The 26,813-nt window shown below is 39.8% G+C and overlaps 1 protein-coding gene across 14 annotated transcripts in view; it reads right to left on the bottom strand.

The window, feature by feature from the left end:
• Positions 1-26,813, bottom strand: part of MAP2K5 (mitogen-activated protein kinase kinase 5) — a 257,633-nt gene that overhangs the window by 36,016 nt on the left and 194,804 nt on the right. For 6 of the 14 annotated variants that reach the window (XM_036932260.2, XM_036932264.2, XM_036932262.2 and 3 more), the window contains 4 exons: positions 25,230-25,256; positions 24,886-24,918; positions 3,454-3,515; positions 419-464 (listed from right to left, as the gene is read on the bottom strand). In XM_036932260.2, coding sequence (XP_036788155.1) covers positions 419-464; positions 3,454-3,515; positions 24,886-24,918; positions 25,230-25,256 — 168 coding nt within the window. The remainder of the gene's footprint in view (positions 1-418; positions 465-3,453; positions 3,516-24,885; positions 24,919-25,229; positions 25,257-26,813) is intronic. The other 8 variants (XM_036932271.2, XM_036932274.2, XM_036932272.2 and 5 more) reach the window with 3 other exon arrangements.

Below are 26,813 nucleotides of genomic sequence, written 5' to 3'. Positions count from 1 at the left end.
TGATCTTTTGCAGCCAATCTAATTTCATTCTACACGAATCCAAGAGGACTCCACACCACATTCAGATCTTCATGTAGGATTGCACTGCAAACTTAGTACACTGACTATCATCTCTGTTACTGAGAGGCTGTAATAGCAAATGAGGACAAGGAGTAACCCAGATGGACCTGTGACCCTCCAGTGTGAGGCCAATGAAAAGAGTTATACAGTAAGTTTTAAAATGATGGTGGGGTTTTAAAAAGTGAAAACTATTATTTGAGGTTATGAGCTTCAAGTACACCTACCCAATAATGCTGTAAATAATGTTGTCTCTCTAGAGCCTATGGACGTTTTCAGTTCCATTCTGGTCCTTTAACAGAATGTTAAGCATAGATATATAACTGGAGAACCTTGATGTAAACTAAAAAAATTCACTTACCATCAGTTCTTCAGGTGCTGGCCTTTCTTTTGGCTGTTTTCTCATGCTGTAAGAGAAAAAAACCCCTCATATTATTTATATCACTTGTAAATTTGTGCTATAATTTCCACCACTGACTATTTCCCCTGGAATCTGAATGTTTTTCAAAATTCATCACGTTCAAATTCTTGGCCAAAGTATTGGCATATATTCCCTTTCTTTTATTTTGGCCTTTAACCAGATTTTGGGGGATTGCATGAATCAGAACATGAAGTTTTTTTTTTTTCATTGGAGTTACTTTTGCAATATGGATAAAGAAAGAATTTAAATTTATCCTCAGTCTACCTTTGAAACTAATGTGGAAAGAAGTGACAATATTCTCTTCCTGACTCGATTATCAGTTTATTTCTAACTTAAATTTAGGGAACTATACACTTTTTTTTTTTGGTAATTGGGATAAGACAGTAAGAAAGGAAACATGACTATCAGGTCAAATGAGAAAAGATCTCATTCCTTCACTATTACTCCAAATGACAAGCAATGTATAAAAGAGGTCAGGGATCTAGATAATCCTATAAAATTACAAATGGGCTATTACATTATTTTTGCTTTCATTTATTTTGACCACAATACAAGTTGATAATCATTAAACAGCTGTGGGAAAGTTAAAGTTTGTTTAAGCTGCTTAAAGAATCACATTCCTCATGCAGAATATTTCTTGTCTTCCATGTAATAGGTATAATTAGTAGCTGTAGCATGTACTTAGCATGTAGCATGTAGCATGTACTTAGCTATGTGATGAAGCCCCTGCACATAGAACTGAGGTGGCTGTGGGTAGCCACCTATTTGGTGGCTGTGTCTGTACTAAACTCAGAGTGTCTGTGGGATGAAGTCATGAAAAGAGATTGCTTCATCTATTACTTGGAAAGTCACACAGATGCTTTTTCTTTACACGAAGCAACCTCTAGTAAGCAGATCCTTTATATAACCTCTGCATTTGTTGACAGTATTTTTTTTTTGAAGTAGAGAAATTGAATGATCATTTGGTAAACAAGAACCATAGTTATGAACCTTAATGACATCAAGGACATTTATTTGCCTTCTCTATAAATAACCATATGCACCTCTCAAATACTGCATCCATTAGCAAGTAATTCAAGCTGTCTCGCCAGTGGAGTTGGTAACAGTCCTAATCTGACATTCCAAAGTGGCTGTATCTCTTGGGAAAACAAGGCTATTACCCACTATCATTTCTGTTTCAGCTTGACATCTGCGGAAATTTCAACACAGGTTACCCCTCCCTCTGTTTCCATAGAACTTTCATATAACAGCTGATTCATTTTTTGGTCAGGAGGAAGGCAAAGCCTTATCTGCTTTTCTCCCTGTCTGCCGAGACCCGGTCCCACCCCCAGGTTGGTCTGAGAGCACATGGCAGGATAAGCCGAGGTGGTCCCCTACAATCCAACATCTCCGGAGTGTGTGAGGCCCAAACACAGCACCCCAGGCAGCTTAGGAATGAATGGCATGGCTTATTTTTCAATTTCTGCATTTTAAAATGGGGCACATTCCCATGATGTGCTTCTGCATGTTTCTAGGAATCCCATGTAAAGAAAATTAAGAGAAATTAATACATGCTTCTGGATAATAGCTCTAATACTATTAATGAGCTCAGGATTCCAGTGCTCAACCACGATGTATGTTTTTTCCCAACAGGGCACGCTTTGGAAATAATATGTTTGCAGAGTAAAAACAGTTTTTAAAAGCTACAGAAAAGTACATAAGTATTTTAAATAGAAACAAGTGTTAATAAAATTTTAAAAGTGGGGGTAAAGAAATCTCTTCCCCATATATTTTTCTATGGAATATAAACTGTATGAGACAGTTTTATTAATAGGTAACATATTACACTTAGTCAAAAAAGGTGATAAAGCTTGACATTTATATTAAGGAATATGTCTTAGTTTCACTTTAGTGTAATCATCAGATGGATCATGGTGGGGGAAGGAAGGGAAGAGGGGACAACTGTTCCAGTGTAGCAAGGACCCCTGATGGCACCATTGCGTGGCAGCCTGGGAACCAAGGGTTCATGTCCCGCCAGTGGACGTGGTTCTGGAAGGGCGGTGAAAGGAGGAGGAATTTGGTGAAGGAGGGAGAGAAATGGAGGTGGTTATGAAGGAGTTCCCAAACGTCCAGAACAGTTTCTAGTCTGTTCTGTCTCCTGCTTTGGGGGGGCTGCTCCTATGCCCAATTTCCTCCTGTCTCCCTCTTTCCACACTGGGGTGAGGGAGCAGGTAGCAGGAGGGCAGTGGGGCCCCTGGGCTTTCCAAGGCCACAGGACGCTGCTGAATGGGGGAGAGATGGCTGCTGGGAAAGGGATAATAAAGGAAAAACCTTTCTAATGGGAAGAAAAAGGCACATGGCTGGAAAAGAAACCATGGCAGAAAAATGCCTGTTTCCTCAGGTGTGAATGACAAGGGTTGCCTAGCGACTCTGAAGGTCCCTTTGACCTAAATCCTATGGTTCCTCTTAGTTCTTAATGGTTCAAGTGGACCGAATGGAACCATGTTTTCACAGTCTTTCAAACATCAAAATTCATTGAAATGGGACACCAGTATTATGCTTAAAATATAACCAAAGATATTTACTGAAAATCTGATAAATTAATAAAGTGTGCTGCTTCCATTAGGTGACTGACAGTTTTATGGGTAACTTGAGGTTACATTAATAAAAATAAGCTTCATATGTCAGTTCAATAGGGGCTATAAAATTGTGTATTTCTTAAAAATTGTATAACAACGGTATCTGTGCTCAAAGAAGTAGCCTCTCAGTTTATTAAAACAGGAAAAAGCCGCTGAAGTACATTTATGACCCTTTGTGTAAATAATGTTTACATAATTTAAACAGTTTCTTTAGCTTTGCTGCCCCATCTGCCCAAGGCCCCAAAGTCCCTCCTGTCTCCAAAAGGAAGCAGGGAGAGCCGCAAGGTCTGTGGAGCCACCGAGTTAATGGCATGTATCATTTACGTTGAGGGCATGGCATGTTTGCAAACCGCTCACCACTGAGTGATGAAATGTACAAATGGCTCGGAGAACTCTCCAACCGGAAGGACAGGCGAATCCTGGGATAGAGGAAAGACAAGTCACCAAAAGTCACAACAATTCCTTTTCTTTCTTTATATTCTCCCCGCTCCTCAAAAGCAGTATAGGATGAACGTACTGTTAGCAAGGATTCACCGCCACGTGGGAAGGACAATAACAAGGCCTCATCCAATTAGAAAGACTGTCTAAACTCTCTTCCACTGGTTCATGTAAAAATGCCAAATTTAAAGCCACACACATTTTACAATGGTGAGAAACATGAGAGCAAAGAGGGAGGGGAGGTGAAAAAAGGACAATGACAGCCACAGGGTAGGAAAGAAGGTACAAAAGTGTAAATGAGAAATTAATGATTATTTAAGTAACACACAAATGGTCTTGTAATTAACAAAGCTGTGAAATTATTCTTGTGTTGACCTTTGTTTCTTTTACTGGATTTGCTATTTATTTACACTTTCCTTTTTATTTACATTTATTTGTATAGTCAGCTGCTCTTAACTGGGTGCCCTTAACTGAATCATCTGGGTCAGATTATTATTATTATTTTTTTTACTTTAATAGGAAGGCTTTTGTAGGGGAAGCTGTTTACAGGAAAAGGGGTTTCAGCCTATCTGCCAGTCTAGGCAAACTCACCATATGAGAAAGCCAGTGAATTGAGGACACAGTGAAAAACTCCCACCCTGACCACTAAACAGAACTGGGGCGGAGGTGGGAGTCACTCAAAAGAGCAGAAAACCACATGGCAACAAACGGGCAACCACTGTGTAACACAGGGAGCAGACCCCATTATCGTTTGCAAAGGAAGGCTTTAAGAATTTAGGAGTTTTTCCAAGAATGACAGAGAGCTCCACTGTGTTTATAGTGTAACGGCTCAGGATGTAATGAAATTACACTGCAGAGTACTTTAACAGTCATCTCATTAGACCTACAGTTGGAACAAGAGAGCCACATAAAGTAGGCAGCTGCAAATGACTCCATTCTCATCTATTCTCATTTGCTATTAAAAATACCTTTCGGCAGCTTTTTTCCTCCCTGACGTCCCTACACATAGTGCCCTGCAAAGTATGATACATGCACCTATTTAAATTAACAAAGGAATGACTTATTTTAATCTCACTGTGCTTTGGAGTGCTTTGGCCATTTGGATGAGCAATATATCATTACATACAACCTTCCAGCGCTGCAGGCAAGAAACTCAGAGCACGCAGCATTTGGTGGGAGCCAAACAATTTCTCTAGCACACAACTGTGTCAAATGCATGCATGTATTCATTATTGAGAACGAGAGGAAATAGCTTTGATGTAGTGGAAAAAAGAAGATGATAAAAGCACCTCTGCAGTATGTGTGTCATTATCAATGGTGGCAGATAGATACAAGTGCACAGCCTCCTATGTGATTAGTAAATATACATATAATTGCTGTGGCCAATTATCAGAAAAATGAGATCGGTAATTACAAGGCAGAAAATTAACTAGAACTCTTATTAAGGCTTTGTTTCCAATTCAAACAATTGGAAACTGCTGGAAAATACAATTCAAGCCAAAGGAACTGAGAGGGTCAAAGCAGACAAAACAAACAAACAAACAAAAAGAAACAAAAAAAGAAAATCTGAAGAGGTTAAAAGGAATGTGAACAAAATGTTTCTTAGTTTTTTGCATATCTATCTTCTTTGAATTTATTCTATTCATCCAGATGAGGGGAAGCTTAGTAAATCATAAACTTATAATTCTTAAGAGTAGTAGAGAAAGGCTTCCAAGAGGAAAGGAAAATGGGAGTGAAATAAAATCTTGCCAAGTTCAAAGGATTACATGCAGGCATTACATAGAGAGGCCATGAGAAGAGGGGGGGCAATGAATTAGCCCGCTCAGAAGAAACAAGGCACACAATAACATAAGTCCTCGATAAAGGTACCATAAAATGGTCACAGAAGTCCCATTGGTTTGAAGAGCAAAAATAAAACATGATATCAATTTCAGCTTGGCCTGTTTTAGGAAAGCCACATATATCACCAAGCCTGCAAGATTCTACAAGGCCCAATTCAAGAAATGACATTTTACTCTCTCAAAAACTATTAGTAAAAAGATAGTTCAAAGTCTGAGGTACAAATACTACGGACCCTGATCAGGTAGGTAGTCCTCTAAGCCTTTTTGTTTCTGAAATTTTTTTGGAGGCTGTAGTATTGAAGTGTCTGAGTAGCAGCTGCTTTAAAATGCAATATTTAGGAAAATAAAAGCCTACTGTCTCAATGCGGCTGAATATTTACCAAGATGGTTAAAATTCTGGAGTGGTTTTTTTACAAAGATCCTGGTATAAAACATGAGGCTAATGTGGGCCTCATTTCAAAGTATGATACCAAGAGTAAATTAATGAATTAAAGACTAGGCAACTTGATGAAGATGTCATTTTAACATGGATGAAAAACAGAACAAGAAAATGTGACATCTTCGCATGGGCAGTTAATTTTATTTAAGACCTGATATTATAGCCTGTGAAGTTCCTCATAACATAAAACTAAGGAACACTGGGTGGTACTCATGAATAATTTATTTCACTTGTGAAAATGCCGGCCCAAGTCGACTTTGCAGAACCACAGAGAGTGGGTTCTCATCTCAGTGGTGCCTGGAAAGAACCACTCATCAAAGATGCAGGGGGATATTCTAATCTCGCATGCATAATGCCAGATTTTTATTTTCACTGGAAAATCCATGTCTCTCGCATGCCTCAGGGGAGAATTTTCTGAGATACAGAAGAGTGACTAGGGGTGGGGTGGTCAGAGCACCACACACAATCACAGGGCAAAGGAGCCCCTGGACAGCCCCCAACTCCACAAAAGCACACAGGCTATGAAAGCTCCAAAGGAAAGCAAATGCACAGACTTGACAGTGTCCGCCACACTGGAGGATCTCAAAGGATACTTTTCTCCTGTGTAAGCAAGTAAAATTAGAAGTTGGTTTAGATCAGGATGGGAAACGCCTCCAGGCACCCGCCCATGTGGGGATCTAACGCAAACCAGCGTGAAGGAGGGCGGAGGCTCACAGCACAGGTACCCCTGCGTCACTGCAGCGCTCAGGCAGGGGAAGCGGCCAGTCGCCGCGGGTCAGAGGGAGCCCGAGGCCCATGCCAACGGGTTCCACGGATCTAGAAAAGCAGTTGCTGCTCCTTACCAAAGATGTTCTCTGTGAAATACAGGTGCAGGGAAGATGAAGAAATACATTTCAAAAGTATAAACGTGAATTGGAGAAACAGTTACACTAGTAACTCTCAGGACTGGCTGAAATCAGCTCCAAATTGTTAGTAGAAGTCTCTCTCTTTAAAACCCTCAGGGCCATACTTCACCTTAAGGGCTTTTTTGAGGCTGCTTTTCTGTTGAACTATAAGCATGGAGGAACAGAACAAAACAGTGGACACAACCTCAACCAAAGCCTTAACCTGAGATTCTAGTCCCAGATCAACTTTAGAGTCCTGCTAAAGGGACACAAACTGGCTGCTGCTACTGTGCAGGCAACTGTTAGATACAAACAGCTGTCATCGACCATTTCAGCAAGCAATTCCGGTCATCAGGAAGGACAGTCTCCCAGTCTCAGAGGTTTCAGTAACTACCTGGTCAGCCCCTTTTGCTAAACAACTGGAACACCAGCATGCGGTATGCGGGAGAAGAGCGAAGGACAATGGGAAAAAAGTTTGACTGATGCCTTTGCCTTGTGAATAATGAACAGTTCACGAAGGTCAACCCATTACAAGTGAAACTGTTTAATTATTAATTATGCACAATCTATGAGCAAAAGGACAAGTTCAGAATGTATAATGTATGCTAACTTCAACTGGACTCTCTCTGGGTATTTTGTTATTAGCACTTGTCAGCAAGGTACTCAGGCATAAAAAAAGGCAAGCAGCAGAAAATCTGAGGGCGTGTGACTGTGTGTGTGTGTGTGTGTGTGTGTGTGTGTACCTGCACACCCAAAGAGATGGTGGAAGGAGGAGGGAGAAGGAGGTCCAATTCCAGCCACAGCCTGCTGCTAGTTAACTTGCAAAGTAAGTGTGCCAGGAAGTACATTTTGTGACCCTGAGAGCAGGCAGGTAAGTTGGATCCACCAAGCACAGAAAACATAAACAAAGCAATGCTTCTGAAATAACTTACTTAAAAGAGAGATCATTATTTCTAAAGACAGATTTTTACCACTATGATGTTTCTTGACTTTGAAAGGAATCATGTCATTAACATTTACACACACACACACACACAGGAGTACATGTAAAACTGATAGAATCTGAATAAATTCAGTGGATTGTATCAATGTCAATTTCTTGGTTGTGTTACTGTAATACAAGCTGTTACTATTAGGGGAAACTGGGTGAAAGGTATACAGGGGCTCTGTATTATTTCTTACAACTGCCTGTGAATCTAAAATAGATTAGATTAAATTAAAATAGGTGTTAAAATAGAAAGTTTAAAAAGGAAAAGATTTGAGAATCTTTTTTTAAAAACTCTCATGAGGTCCAGATTTTTTGCTTTATATAAAGGAAAAACTGGCATAACTACTCAACTGGAAAAAACTGAAGGGACTTTTGCTTCAAAAAGTAAAACTGAGGATTCAATTTGACCTTTAACTCATAATTACAGATGACAATGGAACTTGACAAGGACATGGTTAATTCAGACATTGACAGGGCATAGACATAAAATGCTATATAAGATGATACAATCATCATTACTTATTAATTGGCTCATCCATTCAACAATTTTCTTGACCACCTGCCATGTCAAAGGCACTGAGCCTGGCACTGTGGGACAACTGACATTTAATTCATTATCCTCAAAGAAACTGTGTAATGTTCAGGAGGATAAGATGTGCACCCTCACAAACAGCCCTGCAAGATGGAGGAAATGGCCAAGTAAGAGTGCTGAGGCTGGGCACCAGGCTGCACTGTGGGGCACCGAGTGTGGCTGGCACACGAACTCATAAAGGAGAGTGCGCGGGACAGAGTGTGGGAGCCCTGAGGGCCGCGATGGGCCTTCTTTGCTCCCCGACCTGCTTCCTCCTCACTTGCAGGGAGCACTTGGTGGGGGAGGGACCTTGAACATCTTAATCTGTGTCCTCTTTCCTTCTCTTTGTGCGAAGCAGACATTCCTTCAAACCAAGAGTTTTTACTTAATGGCAGTAAAACAAGGAGGACAGAAGGACGACTTCTCAAAAATGTCAAGGTGCTGGCCATACCGGTGAATTCTAAGGTCAGTTGTAATGTGGTTAGATTAAGCCTGGCAAGTTAAAATATGACAAGCCTTTCAACAATTTTTTAACAGCCTATTTCTAGACTTCACAGTGTCAAGCCATCAAGCCAAAAGATGGTTAACATCAGAGATTCACCTGGGGTCTGACCAGTATTGAGAGTTATTCTCTAACATTTAAAAATACACATCTTCTAATTCAAGCCTACTGCTCCTCTGGCCTGGCCTACACGGTGGGGTTCACACTAACTGCCACAGCTCTTAGACTGCTCCACTTCTATCTGCAGTGCTGGGATCAAGGGTTGTTTGGGGTTCCAGTGGATTCACATCAGGCACAACAGTAATTTGCCTGGGTAGGCTGCAAACTGGCTTTTGATCCTCCACTGCTCACTGCCTTAAAATAGGGTCTTTGTGAGGCAACTGGTAGAACCCACAGGACAAATCTGCTCTCAACTGGGGAGGAAACCCAGTTTGTCTGGTACAAAAAAACCCCACAAAAAGCCAAATAACAAAGTAAAAAAAAAAAACTGGACCCCTACCTTTAGAGATCTCCACAGAAGCTGTCTACAAACCAAAAATCTACCTGTTCACAGTGTAATCAATGACAGATTCTGGGAAATTAGCTCAGTTCTAATATTTGGAAGGTACTCAGGGTTCACATCTCTAAGTTTCTGCTATCACAGACTGTAGCCAAGGAAAAAAAGGCAGTCATATGTTTTCAGAGACAGAAGGGCAGGAAACTGATGGACAGGGGCTCCTGGTCAGTCAGAGAATGAGACAGCTCAGTTTAAGGTATGAGTGGACTGTAATTGCATATTAGATTCGTACAAATTCAGTCAATGTTTGGTAAAAAAAAAATTTTTATTTAAAAGCGTGGCCACTCTGTGAGGACACAATCAGTATTTGTATTTGTATCTACAATACAATTATTTGTATTTTTGATTTTATAATGCAGGCAGAACTGACCTAATCCTTGGGGTGTTGTGAGGGACAGCACTGGGGTAGAAATGAGGCTTTGAACTTAGGAAGGCCTGCAGATGGACATCGGAAAAGAAAGCCCTCCTTTTACTTATCCCACTCCACGTCAGGGAAAGTGAAAGGTGATTCAATTTCCACACTGGGTCAACCACACTCTGGGTTGCCAGATGTGACAAATTACATGTGCGGGCATTCTGGTGTGAAGGTCTGTTGTTCACTGGGTCCAGGCTGACAGTAGCAGCTCATTTAACTTGTCTCAGGTGAATTTGAAACCAGGGGCAAAGGCCTGAATTTTCGCTACTGAAACACCCACCTTAACCCATAAACCCTTAAATCAAGGAAAAGCCAGCTGATAGCCAGATGAACATTACAAACAGAAGGCTTATAAAAAACACAAAATAATAACAAACAGGTCTAAAGCGGTCAGTTTCCAAGTAACTGAAATTGCACATTGTAAGGATTTTTCCCATTTCCTTTATCTTCTAAATGTGTTTCAGTGTTGGGATAAAAGAGGAAAAAACCTTGTCATTGATATCAAAACTAACCCTTCATTTAGTCTGTCAATTGTTTTTGTCATTTAAAAGATTTACATTTACTTAAAAGATTTTCTAAACAGATGGCTAAGATCTTGTTGTTTTGTAAAATTCCTTGAAAGTAGTAGGTAGAGAACTGGAAAATGGATTAATCTTTTAAAGTGTATTTGCAATTGCTTCCTTTCCAAAGCCAACAAACACCTTTTTCTTTTTTTCTTTGAGGTCTCTTGTTGGTCATAAGCTATAGTGCACAGTATTATTTAGAGAAGCCTAAATAATATGAACAGCACACACACACACATACCCACTGGTATCCAAATATACCTCTTTTTTCAATGGCATAGGCAGAACAGCAAAAAACATGCTTGTCCCGTTCCAAAGGGATTTCATTTACAAAAGTAAAACCCTTTATTGTCCTCTCTCTGTAGCCTCCCAATGCATTTCTATTGCTTTTTCATAAAACAGTGCAGCAAATAATCAAGCATGACCATTGACATCCACAAGATTGAATTTTAGGAACCATTAAATGAGCTCACCCTCGTGGGAAGCCTCCTGCTCAGGCTGGTCTAAAGGTAATTATTCAGCAATTCCTACCTGTGGTTTTACCTTGTCCCTATATAGTGCTTGAATTTCATACACTGGTAAGGGCAATTTTTTTTTTCCTCAGGAAAAGTCCAACTACACATGTTTGCTCCAGGCCCTAAATTACAATGTTAATATATTGACTGGCATTTCACCCAGTTCTGTGTGCAGATTAAAAGCAATCTCAGATGAATGGTAGATCATAAAGTATATTAAACAAAAACAAAAGAGGAAAATCCAGGAGAGAAAAAGAACCCCTAAGAGGTTCCTAATTGAAAGGAATTATTCCTCTTTTCATAGGTAAGGAGTTAACCCTGAAACATCTTAACTACATCTACACACTGTTCAAGGGCAAGAACCTGGCAGGTCCATGTCCTGAAAAATCAACAAGCCGTAACACTATCAAGTCAGACTCTGAGAAGTCACTGAAATCCAAAGTCCACACAGCCACGCTGTACACCCTCCTGAATGTTCACTCGACTGTTAGTGAAAATAATTACTGTCATTTGCCACCTGCACTGCAAGCTACAGATCAGGGAAGAAAGAGAACTTGCAGCGGCTGCATGGAGCAGGGGTGTTGCTGGTTATCTGCTTACACATTTTTATAAACAAATGCACAGGCTACATGAGCTGTGACTCAAGGGCTGAGGACTGTATGTGGAACTGTGTTATACCTGGTCCCATACAATAAAACAGAGAGAAGGAAATTTAAAACTGGCTAAAGGAGATACACATCAGTTTAAAATTAGTCAATATGAGAGGAACAAAGAGAGGGAGACAGGGAGGGAGGAAGGGGGAGGAAATGAAAAAAACAGAACTACATACTGTGAAATGAACAAGTTCAGTTAGAATGTTCATCAGGATTTGGAAAATCATAATGCCATCTGCTACTCTGGACCTCAGAACATCAGGGATCTCGCGGGCCCAGACGCTTCCATTTCCAGGAGAAAGGAAATAACTTGAACTCCCTGGAATGCTGCCTTCATTCTGGAATGGAGGCAACACCCCAGCCGACCAGTTTGGAATCTCTTTTGAGAACATTTGCCCGGCTCACATATGAGTTTTCCCTGGTTTAGGGAAAATTAACGGCAGGCAAAATGATTACAGCAACTCGGCAGTGAGGCAGAGCAGTGTCCCAGCCCGAGCTGCTGGGTAACTGACCTTGGCAACCAAGTTGGGTTCAGGGTGTGTAGGGCCCATCATGGTGGATTAAATGAGCGTTGTCCTGCGGCTGGATAAGACTTCACAATAGAGCAACACATGTTAAATGACAGCAGCCAAAACTGGCCCCACCAGGCAACTGCCCATTCAGAGAACACTATTCACACGCTTCCACAACCAAGAAATTAATTCATTAATAATGCATCAGGCTTCACGGACAACTCAAAGAAACAACACAAAGCTACCTGTTCAATGGCTGCCGAAATATGCACAATTTTCTCCAGTTAAAACCTCCCAAATCTAAATATACTTATTGAAATCAAAATCACAGGATGGTTATGCTCGTATTCTGGTTAGTAAAAAAGAAGAAATGAAGAAAGTCTATTCAATGAATTCAGCCACTAGGAAATAATAAAAATGTATATTTTTTCAGCAGAAGCTAATAAAATCTGATTTTATATACCTATGTATTTAAAAAAATAATTTTTCCCACTTGAAGTAACTGTACATCCTTAAGACTATCGGGAAAAATTTTGCTTTTAAACTCTTCTGTTTCATTTTTTAAATTCAACATCTTTGTTTCTCCTTCCTCTCAACAACTCATAAATATGAATTAAATATAATTATAAATGAACAGAACATTAACTTTTGGATTACTGCTATGTTTTGGTAGAATGTTAATGTCATTTCTAAAGAAACAGTTATTACCAATAGAAAAAGTAATTACTAAAGGAATCGTGGCCTTAATGCTAACCTATTTTCAATCTTCAAACCAGCCAAACTGCATTAATTTAAACATAGTGGACTTTTCAAAGGAGGTATCAGATTTCTAAAGGTTGCCTTACATAAAAGAGGAATATCAGTTTTCAGGCTTTCAATTATATATTCCCAACAATATCTAGTTAACAGGTCTAGTTAACAATATCGCTGGAGGACAGGACTATTGTGTATCTACTTGTATTAACTTACCAAGTTTCTAATGCCTCAGTCATTAACTCATACAAGTTACAAACATGATGAAATCCCTCATCATCAATACCATTTACGTGAGTGGTGAGCGTTAGTCACTATGGTCAGAAACTCTGGGCCTGTGCAGGTCACTGGAGAGCTCAGGCCAGTCAGTCCTGTTTCACTTCAAATTACCTGCAGTTGTGTGTTGTGAAAGAACAGACCATCTCTAAGATGCTGGGAGCAGGTGAGATGGGGGATGTTCCTTTTACTTTTTGCTACCTTCAGAATCCAGAATTATAGCAAAGCCTCCCAGTCAAAAAATGAATAGATAGTATTCCCTCTGGAGTTGGCTAATACCACTTTTTGAATTCCAGACAGGTATTATTAGGCAAGCATTCTCTGGCCCCCTCTCCCCACCCTCAGAGAACCTGTTATGTTCATAACCCAGTAGCTTCTCTGTTAATCAGCCCTCAGTTAACCTGTCCAGGAATGAGTGATTTGGCATGAATGAATTTTTTAAGATAAGAGAGGTTTAAGAGACAAACCTTTATATATAACTTGTATATATATAAATCTTTCTAAAAGGAGTCAAGTCCTCCCTTCAACTTAAACAGAATATGCAGAATAGAATTCAATTCTTTCTTAAAGACCTGGAGTCATTCTTACACACAGTGAAACTAAACAGTGTTGCAATATACTTATGCCCATGGGGCATGTTTGCAATGCTTTCTAAGTTGTCTTCTTTTATAGCTTTTAAAATAATCTCTTTCTTTGATGCCAAAATGTTCAGCTGTCACTTTTTACTTCTATTAAGGTCAATTAAAGTATAGTAGAAAGAACTCTCCCCTTTGTCACTCAGTTTCCTCATCTGTAAAATGGGGTGTTATGGGAAAGCAAGATGTTTCTATGGGAAAACATTGGGGAAACATTTTATAAACCATAAAGGTTTAGGCTACACTTCTGAATTTTGATAAAGGACCATGCATATATAAGTGAGTACCTCCTCATCATATACCTTCTCTTGCTTTTTGGATTTGCTTTTGAGGTCTTGAAAAACAAGTAATAAGTCCTTATAATTATGCATGAATTTCATTCAACAAATATTTACGAGTGACTGGTAGTGATTACTAGGGATGACTACTATTATGTGCAGTCCTAGGGAGACAGAAGTGAAAAGCCCAGGAGTTTACAGGGTCTAGTTGATGAGCTTCTTATAATTGGGTCTAGAACAGGAATTCTTATGGTTTTTGAATGATGTGCTTGGTGCTGTCATATGAACAGAATGCTAATTGTCTTCCGACGAACATACTTTTTTTTACTGAGGGACTACCTGCCCGAGCAGGGTGCTTCATCCCTGGCCCTCCCTACCTTCCCAGCATCCTCAAATCCAATTACTCATCAACTTCAGTTTATGCTATTTCCTAAATGCCCTTCAAACATGCCAAAGCTGTCCTAATTAAAGGTCTCATAATTTCTGGTCACAACTATAGCTTCCTAACTGTCCTTCCAGTTCGTCTTCTACAGCCTTGTCAGTGATTTTCCTAAAACACAAATCTGGTTCTGTTGATCTCCTGCTTAAAATTCTTTTAGCTCCAGCTGCCTACCATTTCTACAAATGTGTGTAAAAGACCCTTTGAAATGTGGCCCCTGCTGCATCTCTTAATAACCTGCCAAGCACGGCAGCCATACTGAACTCCTGCAGGGGTTTCAGGCCCTTGGGCGCTGGTGCCTCTGGCCCTTCGGCCTCCCTTCTCTGTGGAGCCCTCTGCTATGTCATCATCTCCATCATCAGCTCTCTCCTCAGTGTCTGCCTAGCACCCCATCCACACTTTTATTACAGAATTTATATAGCTGTAAACATCATTAGATACCTAATCGTAAATACCCCTTTATGTGAGTGGTTAAAGTGACAGTCACTGTGCTCCTCTGAGAACTCAGGCCATCAAGTCTCACACCACTTATACTACCTGCAATTTAGTTTTAAGTGATCTATTCATATGTGACTGTTTACTGGTCTGCCTCCCTGACTAGAGGAGAAACTCTTCAGTGGTGGCTGCTGCATCTTATTCATTCTTTAGCCCCAGCACACAGCTCTGGGATTAATACAGGTTTACAGAATCACTGATTGGGTCATAATCAATGGTTTTCAAATTATAATCTGTGGAACTCTAAGGACTTTCATGGGGGTAGGGTGGGTGGGGATTAAGGTGGAGGGTGGGTGGGGGTGGGGTGGGATAAAGGCGGAGGTCTAAACTTCCCACCCTCTGATCAAACCACAAAGGTTTCAAAGTCCAAAAATAAGAACTAAAACTTGTGCATGTCAAAGGACACCATTAAGACAATGAAAAGACAAGCCACACAAGGAGAAAATATTTAGAGTCTAGTACCCAGAATATATAAAGAATTCTTTAAAGTCAATAATAAAAAGACAGCCTGATTTAAAAATAAACAATTTGAATAGACATTTCTCCAAAGAAGATATTCAAATAGCCAATAAACACATGAAAATATGCTCAATATCATTAATCCTAAGAGAAATGAAAATCAAAACTACACTGAAAGACTAGTTCACATCCATTAAGATAACTATAATAATAATAAAAAAAACAAAATAACAAGTGTTAGCGAGGATGTGTAGAAATTTCAACCCTCCTAAGTTGTTGGTGGGAATGTAACATGGTGCAGTGCTGTTAACGGTTTGGAAGTTCATCAAAATGTTAAATAGAATTTTCACATGACCCAGCAATTCCACTCCTAGGTATGTAACCAAGAGAACTGAAAACACGTCCACCTACATACTTGCACACAAATGTTCATAGCCAAAAAGTGGAAACAGCCCCAATGTTCATCAGCTCATGAATAAATAAACAAAATGTGGTGTATCTATACAATGGAGTATCATTCAGCCATAAATATGAATCAAGTACTGAAAAATGCTACAACATGGAAGTACCTTGAAAACACTATGTTAAATGAAATATTAACACAGAAAGCCTGATACTGTTTGGTTCAGTTTATAGGAAATGTCCACAACAGGGAAACCCAGAGAGACAAAAGTAGATCAGTTAGTGGCTGCCAGGGATTGGAGGGCAGAGAGGAATGGGGAGTGACTGTTAACAGGTGCTGTTTCTTTGTGGAGTGTTGGGATTGTTCTGGAACTGAGTTGTGTACGTTAAAAGGATGAATTTTATGTTACATTAATTTATTTCAATAAAAACTTTTCCATAGAAAAAAAGGAAACAAATGAGATTCTCTCTGATGGCTTCTGTACTTAATTGCTGTTACAGGACAGCGGTCTTTTTCAGCTACGGAGGAAGGGCCTCAATAGAAGAAAAGAGAAAAATATTCCATTTTCTGCAGGACTAGCCCTGCCAGAAAAACCCATATTTTAATTTACTTCAAAGAGGATTTACTGAGCTTCTGCTTGGGTCATGATCTCCAATAGGTGCTGGAATAAATCCCTGTGCTGGGTGACTTCATGATCTAGCAGGAGATAAACTCATCAACTAAATTTGATTCAGTATGATAAAAACTATAATAAAGCTTGTAACCGGTGTTATGCTGAATTCTGCCTGGGAAGCTAACAGTGACAGCTTCAGAGAGGAGGTGATATTTGAGCTGGGGCTTGGCAGATGCTTAGGCATTCTGATGAGGTGAAAAAGGGGAGGAGGTGGTTCGAGTAGGGGCAAGAACACGTCCATAGGTATGAAGTTTGAGGGAATTCTGAAGACTGATGACTGACCCCAAGTGAGGCTAATAAAAATATGGGTGAGAATCTAGAATGTCATGCCAAGATGTTTAATATTACCCTACGGGCAGAGTGATCCCAGGGAAGTCAGAGAGGTTGAGACACTTATTTTTAAAAAGATAATTCTGTGGGGATAGAGTGGTAGGAGAAACGAGGCAGAGAAGAAAAGCTCAAGACGTTTGAAAACAAGACTTTTACAACAGACTCTTCTCTCCTTTTGTCCCCCTTTCCCAGTCCTCAATCTTCTCACCCCCTTCTTGACGAGTCACCCTCCTCTAGGGCAGAGACGTCAGCTGCCTCTTGGTTTGCCTGGTTCATGCAGAAGTGTCTAGCTGTGTGATTAATCCCCATCCTCTACTGAGCTGCCAGGTGGGGGCTGGCATCAAATGCTGTTTCCTTCCAGCACTGGACAAGTTTGCTGGCATTTCTAAAAAACATCAGAAGAGCCACATCTAAGTGTAGTCCATGTGAGGACTCTTGTGAGTTCATGTGTTTGGAGGGATGGATGACCATCCGCATTCGTAACGACACTTTTCAGTACCACTCTAACGATGTGCATATGCCAGCCAGGCAGATAAGTAAACAGTGTCTCCATCTCTTGTGTCTCCATTGAATTTTATGATTAAATACAGTCATAAGAACTCATAGAAGGCACAGACTTTTATAAATGGAATTTTGTAATGATGGGCTGTTTATTTTCCCCCAGCCAAGAGAGTCTGTTCCCATCTTAAGCAAGCCCACTTCACTCCTCAGCATTATTGAGCACCCCAGGCCAGACCCCACGGAACACCTGCCCTCCTCTTCCCGCCTATTACTCAGCTGGACACTTCTTTCCCGCTGTCCTTCCCCCCGTCCCCAGTGTGGCGTTGCTGCCACTCCCTTTCCCAGCTACAGTCCTTACAGGGCAAGCAGCATCTGTCCCTCCTCCCGCACTGGGCACAAAGGCCCCCTTCTCAGAGCTGTGGCTTGCCAGGGCTTCACCTGCCTATTGGCCTGAACACTGGTATTGTTGCAGTGTTTCCACTTTCTGGATGGTGTCCTCTGACCACAAACATTTCAAATTTTGATGAAGTTCAACTTTTTTTCTTCTTGCTTATGCTCTTGGTGTCGTATCTAAGAAATTGTTACATAAATCTACGGTCACAAAAATTTATACGTATGTTTCCTGTTAGGAGTTTCATAGTTTCAGCTCTTATATTTAGGTCTTTCATCTCTTGAGTTAATTCTTGTATAAGATGTATTGAAGGGGTTCAAATTCATTCTTTTCCATGTGGACATCCAGCTGTCCAGCATCATTTGTTAAAAAGACGATTCTTTCACCACTGAATGGTCTTGGTATCTTCTGGAAAACAACTGACCGTGGCCATACAGGATTATTTCTGGGCTCTCAATTCTATCCCATGTTTATCCTTAAGCCTGTTATCACACTACCTTGAGTATTCTAACTGTGGAATTTTGAATCAGGAAGTATAAATTCTCCAATTTGTTCTCCTCTCCCCCTAGATTGTTTTAGCTATTCTAGTCCATTGCATTTCCATATGAATTTTGTGATCAGCTCATCCATTTCTTCAAAAAACTCACCGGCATTTTGACAGGGATTGCACTCAATCTACACATCAATTTGGGGAGTAATGCTATCTTAACAGTATTATGTCTTCCATTCCATGAATATGGGATGTCTTTCCAGTTATTTAGGTCTTTAACTTCTTTCAGTGATGTTTTATAGTTTTCAGTGTAAAGTTTCCCACTTCTTTTGTTAAATTTATTCCTAAGTATTTTATTCTTTTTGATGCCATTTTAACTAGAATTGTTTTCTTAATTTCATTTTTGGATTGTTCACTTTGGATTACCAGTGAACAGAATAGAACCGATTTTTGTGTGATTTTGTATCCTATAACCTTGTTGAACTTGTTTATCAATTGTGTGTGTGGATCTTCTAGGGTATTCTATATACAATATCATGTTATCTATAAATACAGTTTTACTTCTTCTTCAACCTGGATGCTTTTTCTTTTTCTTGACTAATTTCTCTGGGTAGTGCCTCCAGTACAATGTTGAATGGAAGTGATGAGAGTGGACATCCTTATCTTTTCCTAATCTTAGTGGGGACACCTTTCGGTCTTTTGCCATTAAGTATGTTAGCTGTAGGGTTTTAGGTATTCTTTATCAGGTTGTCAAAATCCCCGTCTCTTCCAAGTTTGTTGAGTGTTTTAATCATGAAAGGGTGTTAGGTTTTGTTAAATGTTTTTTTCTGTGTCTACTGAGATGATTATGGGATTTTCATTCATTATTCTATAAATGTGGCATATTACACTGATTGATTAGTTTTCATTGGGCCAGCCCTGCATTTCTGGGATAAATCCCATTCAGTCATGTTTATTATTATTGTTATGTACTGCTGGATTTTTTTTTTTAAGGACTTTTTGCATCTATATTGATAAGGAAAATGGGTCTGTAGTTTTCTTTTCTCATCAAGTCTCTGGCTCTGGCATAAGGGTATTTCTGGCCTCAAAGGAGAGGTTAGGAAGTGTTCTCTCTTCTTCTATTTTTAGGAAAAGTTTGAGAGGTACTGATGTTTAATCTTTAAACATTTAGTAGAATTCACCTATGAAGCCCTAATATGGTTGTGGGAAAGTTTTAAAAAATTTTACTTCCTTGTTATAAGTCTACTGAGATTCTGTATTTCTTCTCAAATATTGGTAGTTTGTATTTTTCTAGGAAATTGTCCATTTCATCTAGGTTACTGAATTTGTTGGCATATAATTGCTCATAGCATTCCCTTATAATCCTTTTTATTTCTGTAAGTTTGATAGTAAAGTGCCAGGTTTCATTCCTGACTTTAGCCATTTAAGCCTTCTCTCTTTCTACCTCTTTTTATGGCCAGTCTAGCTAAAGGTTTATCAATTTTGTTAATCTTTTTGAAGAACCAACCTATTTTCTCTTACTGTTTTTCTATTCTGTATTTCATTTATTTCCACTCTTATTAATTCCTCCCTCCTGCTTGCATTGAGTATGGTTCATTCTTCTCTTTCTAGTTTCTTAAGGTAGAAGATGAGGTTATTGATTTGAGATCTTTCTTCCTTTTAAATGCAGGCATTTATAGCTAAAAATTTCTCTCTGAGCACTGCATCTGCTGCATTTTGTAAGTTTTGGTATGCTGTGTTTTCATTTTTCTCATCTAAAGTATTTTCTAATTTCCCTTGTGATTTCTTCTTTGTCCCACTGGCATACATTGTTTTCACATGTTTCTGACTTTTCCAAATTTCCTTCTGTTATTCATTACTTCTGTTTTCTACACCTTGGTTCCTTGGCCAAGCTGTCCATTTGATTTCCATACTCTGAATACACCACTGTCCTCTAGCAAAACCCTGCCTATGCTCATCTTCTTCAGGAAGTCTTTTAGAATAAGCAGAAGAGATAAACTCTCCATCAGACCCACCCAGATGTTCTACATAGAGTGCTATGTCATGCTATTCCTAAGACCAAATCCTTTTACCTTTCTATCCACAGCAGGAAAGTATGATCAATGTATCTCAGAACTATTCAGCTAGTATCTTAAAATCAAGCCCATTGTTTGTCTTCATACCTGGCCCAATTGTAGGCCACTACTGAACACTGAAAGTTTGCACTTATATTTCAGAATATAAATTCTGGTATTTTGCGAATCTTGTAGTTCTTACTAAGAAATCAACACTTTCATGTAGAAGATACTTGTGATCAGGCATAAAACATGACTCAAATAAATTCACTTTTTACTAGTATAATGAATAAGTAAACAGAAGTATAAATCAGGGATTTGCTGATTGTCCTGCTGAGCACTTACAGATGTTAGATAGGAATTTATTTTTAGCTGTGATATGTTTGAAACTTATATATACAAAGAGTAATAATACATTTTTCTGGTTGTCATAGTTTAGACAACCTAAACATTCTGAAACACATCTGCGAACTAAAAATGATTCACATGAAAGATGCAAGCCCTTCAGTCGGATATTTACTTTTTTCCCTTCTTGACCTGGGAAACTCCTCCTCATCCTTTCAGCTTAAATGTCACCTCTCACAGGTGGGGGAGGCTTTCCTAATCTACCCCCAGAACAAAACCTCCTCCTGTCTCTGGGTTCTGTAGTATGCACCCTACACTGAACTATAATTATTCATTTCCGTGTCCATATCTTTTCCAAAGCTGTGGACTACCTGGGGGCAGTCTCAAGGTGAGATCCCCATTTAATCTTTGCAATTCCCAGCACCTCAAGCCACTGATGGCTTTTATTAGTTGATTCCAGCCAGCCATGGATTTGGTGATGCAGACATCACTGTTTATTTCCATTTGCCATACCACCACTGTGGCCAGCCCTTAGCTGCCAGCCAAGTTGGAAGCCTAGGCCTTGGGGAGAGTGCTAGATGGCTATGTAGCTTCTTGAGTCCCAGCACATTGTACTGGCTCAGGATGTGGGACTGTGTTCCTGCTTTTCTCCCCTCACAGACTTGGTCTGCAGTTGGCCTGAGTGCCTTGCCTAGAAGCCCAATACTCTGTAGGCCTGGGGCCTGTCCTGCCCATGGCCTATTCAACTTGGGCAGGCATACATAGTGGGACCTTTTGACAACTATCCACTGAATGAATGAACATAAGCCCACCCATTTTACTTCATTAAAGAGGGGGGTACAAGCCTCTCTCTCCCCTTAGATGAGCTTGTTTGGCCTTACACATACCACTTGGCTATTTAATTTTATTTGATATCTCTTAGTTTTATTTTTAGTTTTTTAGGGTCACAATCATGAATACAAAGACTGAAGACAGATGGTCAGATCACTGACAAGAATGAAGAGTGACTAAAGAAACCGGAGGTGATCACAGAAGCGAACACAGGAAAGCAACAAGCAGAAGAGTACAGCCACGTCAGGCTATTTAGCCTGGAAGCAATGGCGTGATAGCCTCTAGGAACCCAAGCGTATCACCGAGTGCGAAGGCCAAACCACAGGCAAAAGGGTTGGTAAAATTCAGCCAAAGAACAATTTTGTAGCCCTACAAGGCATTAATACATCAAATTTTGGTTCAGTACCATGTTGAAAACCAGGACCTGAGTCATCAAGAAAAGGTTAAATGATATTCACTATAGTTTGTCAACAGGCTGGCAAGACCAAATACATTTAAGGAACATTTCTTTCTAAAAATGCACATTTCACATTGATGTCAGAACTCAAAGCAATAATTCTCAGTTATCTAGACAACAGGGCCATCTTATTCCCGGAAGATATCAGGTGGCTGAGGCATTATGGCATAGACACCCATTACTTACAATGAATCAAAGTACTTGGTAACTCAGGTATTCAGGGACCTGGACGGGGCCTGATTACGTAAGAGTTTTAAAGTAAGAAGTTCAGAGAGAAGTAATTCTGAGGCATCAGATGGTATCTTTAAATGATCATTCATATCCTGAGTTAGCCAGCTCCAAACCAGATAAACTCCCCCTACCAAAATTAATCTAGAATGCCCAGATTTCTGCTTGGAGTATGATTCTCCTGTTACCTTGGCTACCCTTCCAGTTCCTGATCTGTGGTCCAAGTTTCATGTTCATGATTCTTAGTCCTCTCTTTAACTTCTGGTGTCTTCTATTTGGAAATCTGGTGGCTGACTCTGGCTGTACCCCATGATTCCACCTCCTGACTCCCAGACTGGTTCACACGTTCACGTCTGGCCACTCTAGACCTGGCTCCTGCCCACTTGGTCTTGTTTAATTACTTCTTCACTCTTTGCCAGGCCATGCCAGAAGGTCAAGTGGCAGCCACATAATGAAGTATGTTACCCTGGGCTTTGCTTAGCTGTTTTATGCATGAGTCCAAATCCATCCATCCTGTTTGAATTACTCTCCCTTAAGGGTAGTACTTCTTGATTTGACATTTCTCTGACAGGAACAGTGCATACTATTATTGGAGATTCATTTCACAATGGGATATATTCCTTGCCTAAGGGATAATATGGCTCAAATCCTGGCTGGTTATAGTCACTCAGGAAGAGAAGCCCTAAAAGTCAGATGCAAATAAAGACAGTTAATTGCCCTCTGGGATCTAAAAAGGAAGTCATAGCCCTAAAAAGCCATTAGAAAAGAGGTTCTCAAACTTTCATGTGTAAAGAGTTACCTGGGAAGCTAGGAAAATGTAGATTCCTGGGCTCTGCCCCTAGAAAGTCTAATGCAATTAGCTGGATCCCAGAATCTGGTTTTTAACCAAAGCCTTAGGTAATCCTGATGCAGTTACTACTCAGACCACCCTTTGAGGAACTCTGACAAACACAGGAAAAGCACCAATTAAGGGACCCCACTGACCCTTTCTTTCTTAGAAGCTCTGATGCACCTTGCCTAAGGTAGGTCATCTGGCTAATTCTTTCCTAATACGTATTATTGAACATCAGCTCAGTTCCAAGATTAACTTATGTTTGTTTTAGTAAAGACAAGTGAATTCCTGTTTCCATAAAGAAGGTATTTAATATGTTTTTAGAGTAAGTGGGAATGGGTGTCTAAGTTACATTATTCTCTCAACTGAGGAAAAAATGCTAGGAAGAAGAACATACCATTTAAGTTACATGCCATTGTCCTTCATCACACAGATCTTTCCTTCTTAGAACATCTCTCTATGATAATTTCTTATTATTTTTTTTTTTTTTGGTGCACAAACAGGGATATGAATCCCTATGATAATTTCAAGTCTCAGGATTATGCCCAAATCAAACAAGTAAAATATTTTAACTCTAACAGCAATCACAGCTGTTGAAATAATAATGAAAATATCTACTTGATCCAGAAAACCTTCAAACTGGCTCTCCAGCAATACATATGTTATTGGTGAGGAGGATCTGTACCTGAATGTTCTGAGGTCCAGGAGCCTGGCAGACCAAGAGAAGGAAAGGCCAGGCGGTCAGGCAGGCTGTGCCTTTGACTGGGTAGGCCAAGTGTCCTTGGGCACTTCCCTAAGCAATCCTGGAGGGGGATCTCAGGAAAATCAGTTTAATTGGGAGGCTTCTGATGGGGATAGGATGTTTCTGGAATCTAGGATGACAGAAGATATCGATGAGCTATTAGATCCAGGAGCCATGTCTGATATTGGAGATAATGGGGCCTCCATTTATTTCAGGACGATGGCTTCATTTTTGCACTAACATGGTTTATGGCTTGCAGGGGATATATGGACTGACTGGTGCAACCATTAAGGATGCAAGAGCCCCATTCTTAGCATTACTGTGATATGTGTGTGTGTTTTCCTAGGAGGATCTTTATTTTTTCCCCCAAATCTCATAACTGGTTATACAGATATTTAATTGAGAGGAATAATTATGAATTATGATTCGTTTTCTTTCACACTTTCCTGTCTGAATCATTTATCATCTTCATTACAAGTGTTTTAAATATTGTAAAAGTAAAGGTTAAAAAATAAGCATTCTTAGTAGGCAAGCCCAAGTCCAGAAAAACTCAGTTTTTAAAAAATGTCATTTCTTAATTGAGAGCCTAGTGTACTATAAGCCTGTGGTGTGCTAATTTACAGCAAAAAGACTTTAAAGTCAGAAAAAGAAGTGGAAAAAGTTGACTGAAAAAGAAATGCAGGTAGATTAACTCCATGAAGGCAAAGGGACAGTGGTACTTGATGGATAAGGATGGTCAGAGGTAGGATGACTTAAAATGTAAGAATTCCAGTAAAAAGCAGAAGTTAGGAGTATATTCTGGGGAAAATGCCTAATTAGAGAATTAAAGCTGAACTGCTGACCTAGAGCTTTTGAACATTTTTATCATCCTGATATGCTTTGGGTACATAAAGCAAAGAAGACAAATTTTATCCAGCTCGTATCTGCTTTCAACTCTGACCCCTGTCTACTGAATGACTTTAAATATGTTATGGAAAAAAAATGACACTGCTTTAATTTCCAGCTCCATCCCCATCTGGCCAGGGAGAGGGTGAATTAGTATTATCATGTTTTGTCTTTAGGCTTTCTGATATCCCTTAAGGACCAGCCTGTGGGGCAGTCTGTTTTGGCAGGGATTCCTGGCCAGATTCAGAAGAGCAGGATTCAGGACAAGGCCAGTTCACGTAACACAGCTCAGAGCCAAACCACACAACTTGCTCTGAGGATGTTGGGCATTGTGCTTCATTAGGAAACAAAATATAAGCTTTCCACACCATTAGGAATGACTTTAGGAGTGAAAGCACATAAGACGATGCCTCACCTCATCAACAATGCACTGCAGAAGCTGGAGAGGCTGCAACGGGAAAGAAGAGAGGAAAAAGTATTAGCCTCTATGCAATATCTTTACAGTGGAGTGGAAAGAAAAAATCATTAATGCAATAAAATATAGCAAGATTAATCAACAACAGCAAACTCTTATAAAAACATTGATGCTCAGGATGTTCTATTATTTCTAATGGTACCTAATCTAATACAGGCAGTTAAAGGTTTGCATTTTCTTCAAAATGCAATTTGCTAAGTTTAAAACAAGGCATTCAAGCATGCAAAGGAAGCAGCCATCAGGAAAAAGAAAAGTGAATTTTTTTCTGAACTCATAAAGCTTACCATTAAAGATCCCTGGTTTTTCTGAATCTGAAAAAAGGCAATATGTAATTAGCATGTCATAATCAAAATGACTCACTTGGACACATTATGATCACTGAGAGAAAATTATTGCATTGCTGGTGGCAATTTGTGGGCATGTGTTAACACAATTTACATAATGAAAATACACAAATGTTAATAGCTCGCTTCTCATTTATAGGCGAAAGTCAGCAGAATGTTAATTTCACACAACACTTTTTAGTACCCTCCAGGTTGTATTAGAATAGGGAGAAAAACCATAATCCATTTCAAAAGGCTGTTTACGATTCAGATATAAATAATGTTTTATATTGCTAGATTGTGAACACTGGGCTTAATGTTGCAATCATTGCTAATGTTATGAAGCTCACTCTTTTTAAATTAAAAACCGATTTATTTAAAATTGAAATTAAATCATAGTCAGAAATTAGAATTTTGGATTCCTGCCAGCGTCTGCTCACAATCCCCTATTTTGTGAAGAAAACTTTAATTATGTGGTTGAAGTATTTGCCTCTCACTCAGGAGTGGGGTGAAGGCTCCACCTTTTTCAAAGTTCCTTCAGCCTGTTTCCAGGGCAGCAATGCTCTCTGGGAAAATCAAATTAATGCAACTTTTATACTGTTTTTCAGGGAATACAAGCAGAGTCAAGTCAGAATGCCTATTCCTGACCAACATTTTGAAGGCAGGCTACATCCATCTAACACAATAAACCATACCTTTTGGAAAGTTACTAATATGTGATCCCAAATTAGTAACACAACCACTTAGTAATTAAAGTACTGTAATTAACATACATTTATTATACATACATATATATAATAAAGTATATAAACCAATGCCCCCCCACCCCCAATAACTGCAATTGTTATAAACTCAATGAAAATGGAGTCCCAGGTACTAAATTTCCTAAGGAAAATTTCAGGAACCAAATGCAACTCTCGACAGGTCAGTTGTTTGCTGGGATAACAGAGCTCCAACCAGCTGGACAGTCACAGTTATATGTTTTTAATGGTGCTTTTAAAAGTTCTTTCACACATATTTGATCTGCACAACCACCACAGGGATGATCATCTCTGTTTTCTGATGGGAAAACTGGGCCTCCAGAAGATGCAGCAGGCCCAGAGCCGCGGGAGCAGGCGGTGGTGTGCTGGGGCTTCTTCCGTGCCCCTTTCTCTCCAGCATCGCATCTGCATTACATCTGCCTACACTGGCAGCATTACTTAAACACAAACTTCATCTGCATATATTTATATTTAGCATGGTAAAGTGGACACATTATCCATTTTGGCAGGTGGGGTCTTCTCAACTGGACTGTAAGCTTCACAAGGGCAGAAGCTATGTTTTTTTGCATTTCTTTTGCATCGTTACGGCTTGTCAGCAGACCCTTTCACCTGGTACGTGAGTGTTCTAAGAAGAGCTGTTTCCCATTTATTATCTTAGCTGGACATGGCACCCACTCAGCCCTGCTCTAGTCTTATCACCCCTGCCCCAGTCACCGCTCTGGGAAACCTCTGTCCCAGGTTGACTGGCTTGTAGTCTCCTTTGAGAGTTCTTACTTAATGTCGT

Source organism: Manis pentadactyla, chromosome 11, assembly GCF_030020395.1.
Source record: "Manis pentadactyla isolate mManPen7 chromosome 11, mManPen7.hap1, whole genome shotgun sequence".
NCBI classification, from domain to species: Eukaryota; Metazoa; Chordata; class Mammalia; order Pholidota; family Manidae; genus Manis; species Manis pentadactyla.
This window is presented reverse-complemented; position numbering and strand designations above follow the sequence as displayed.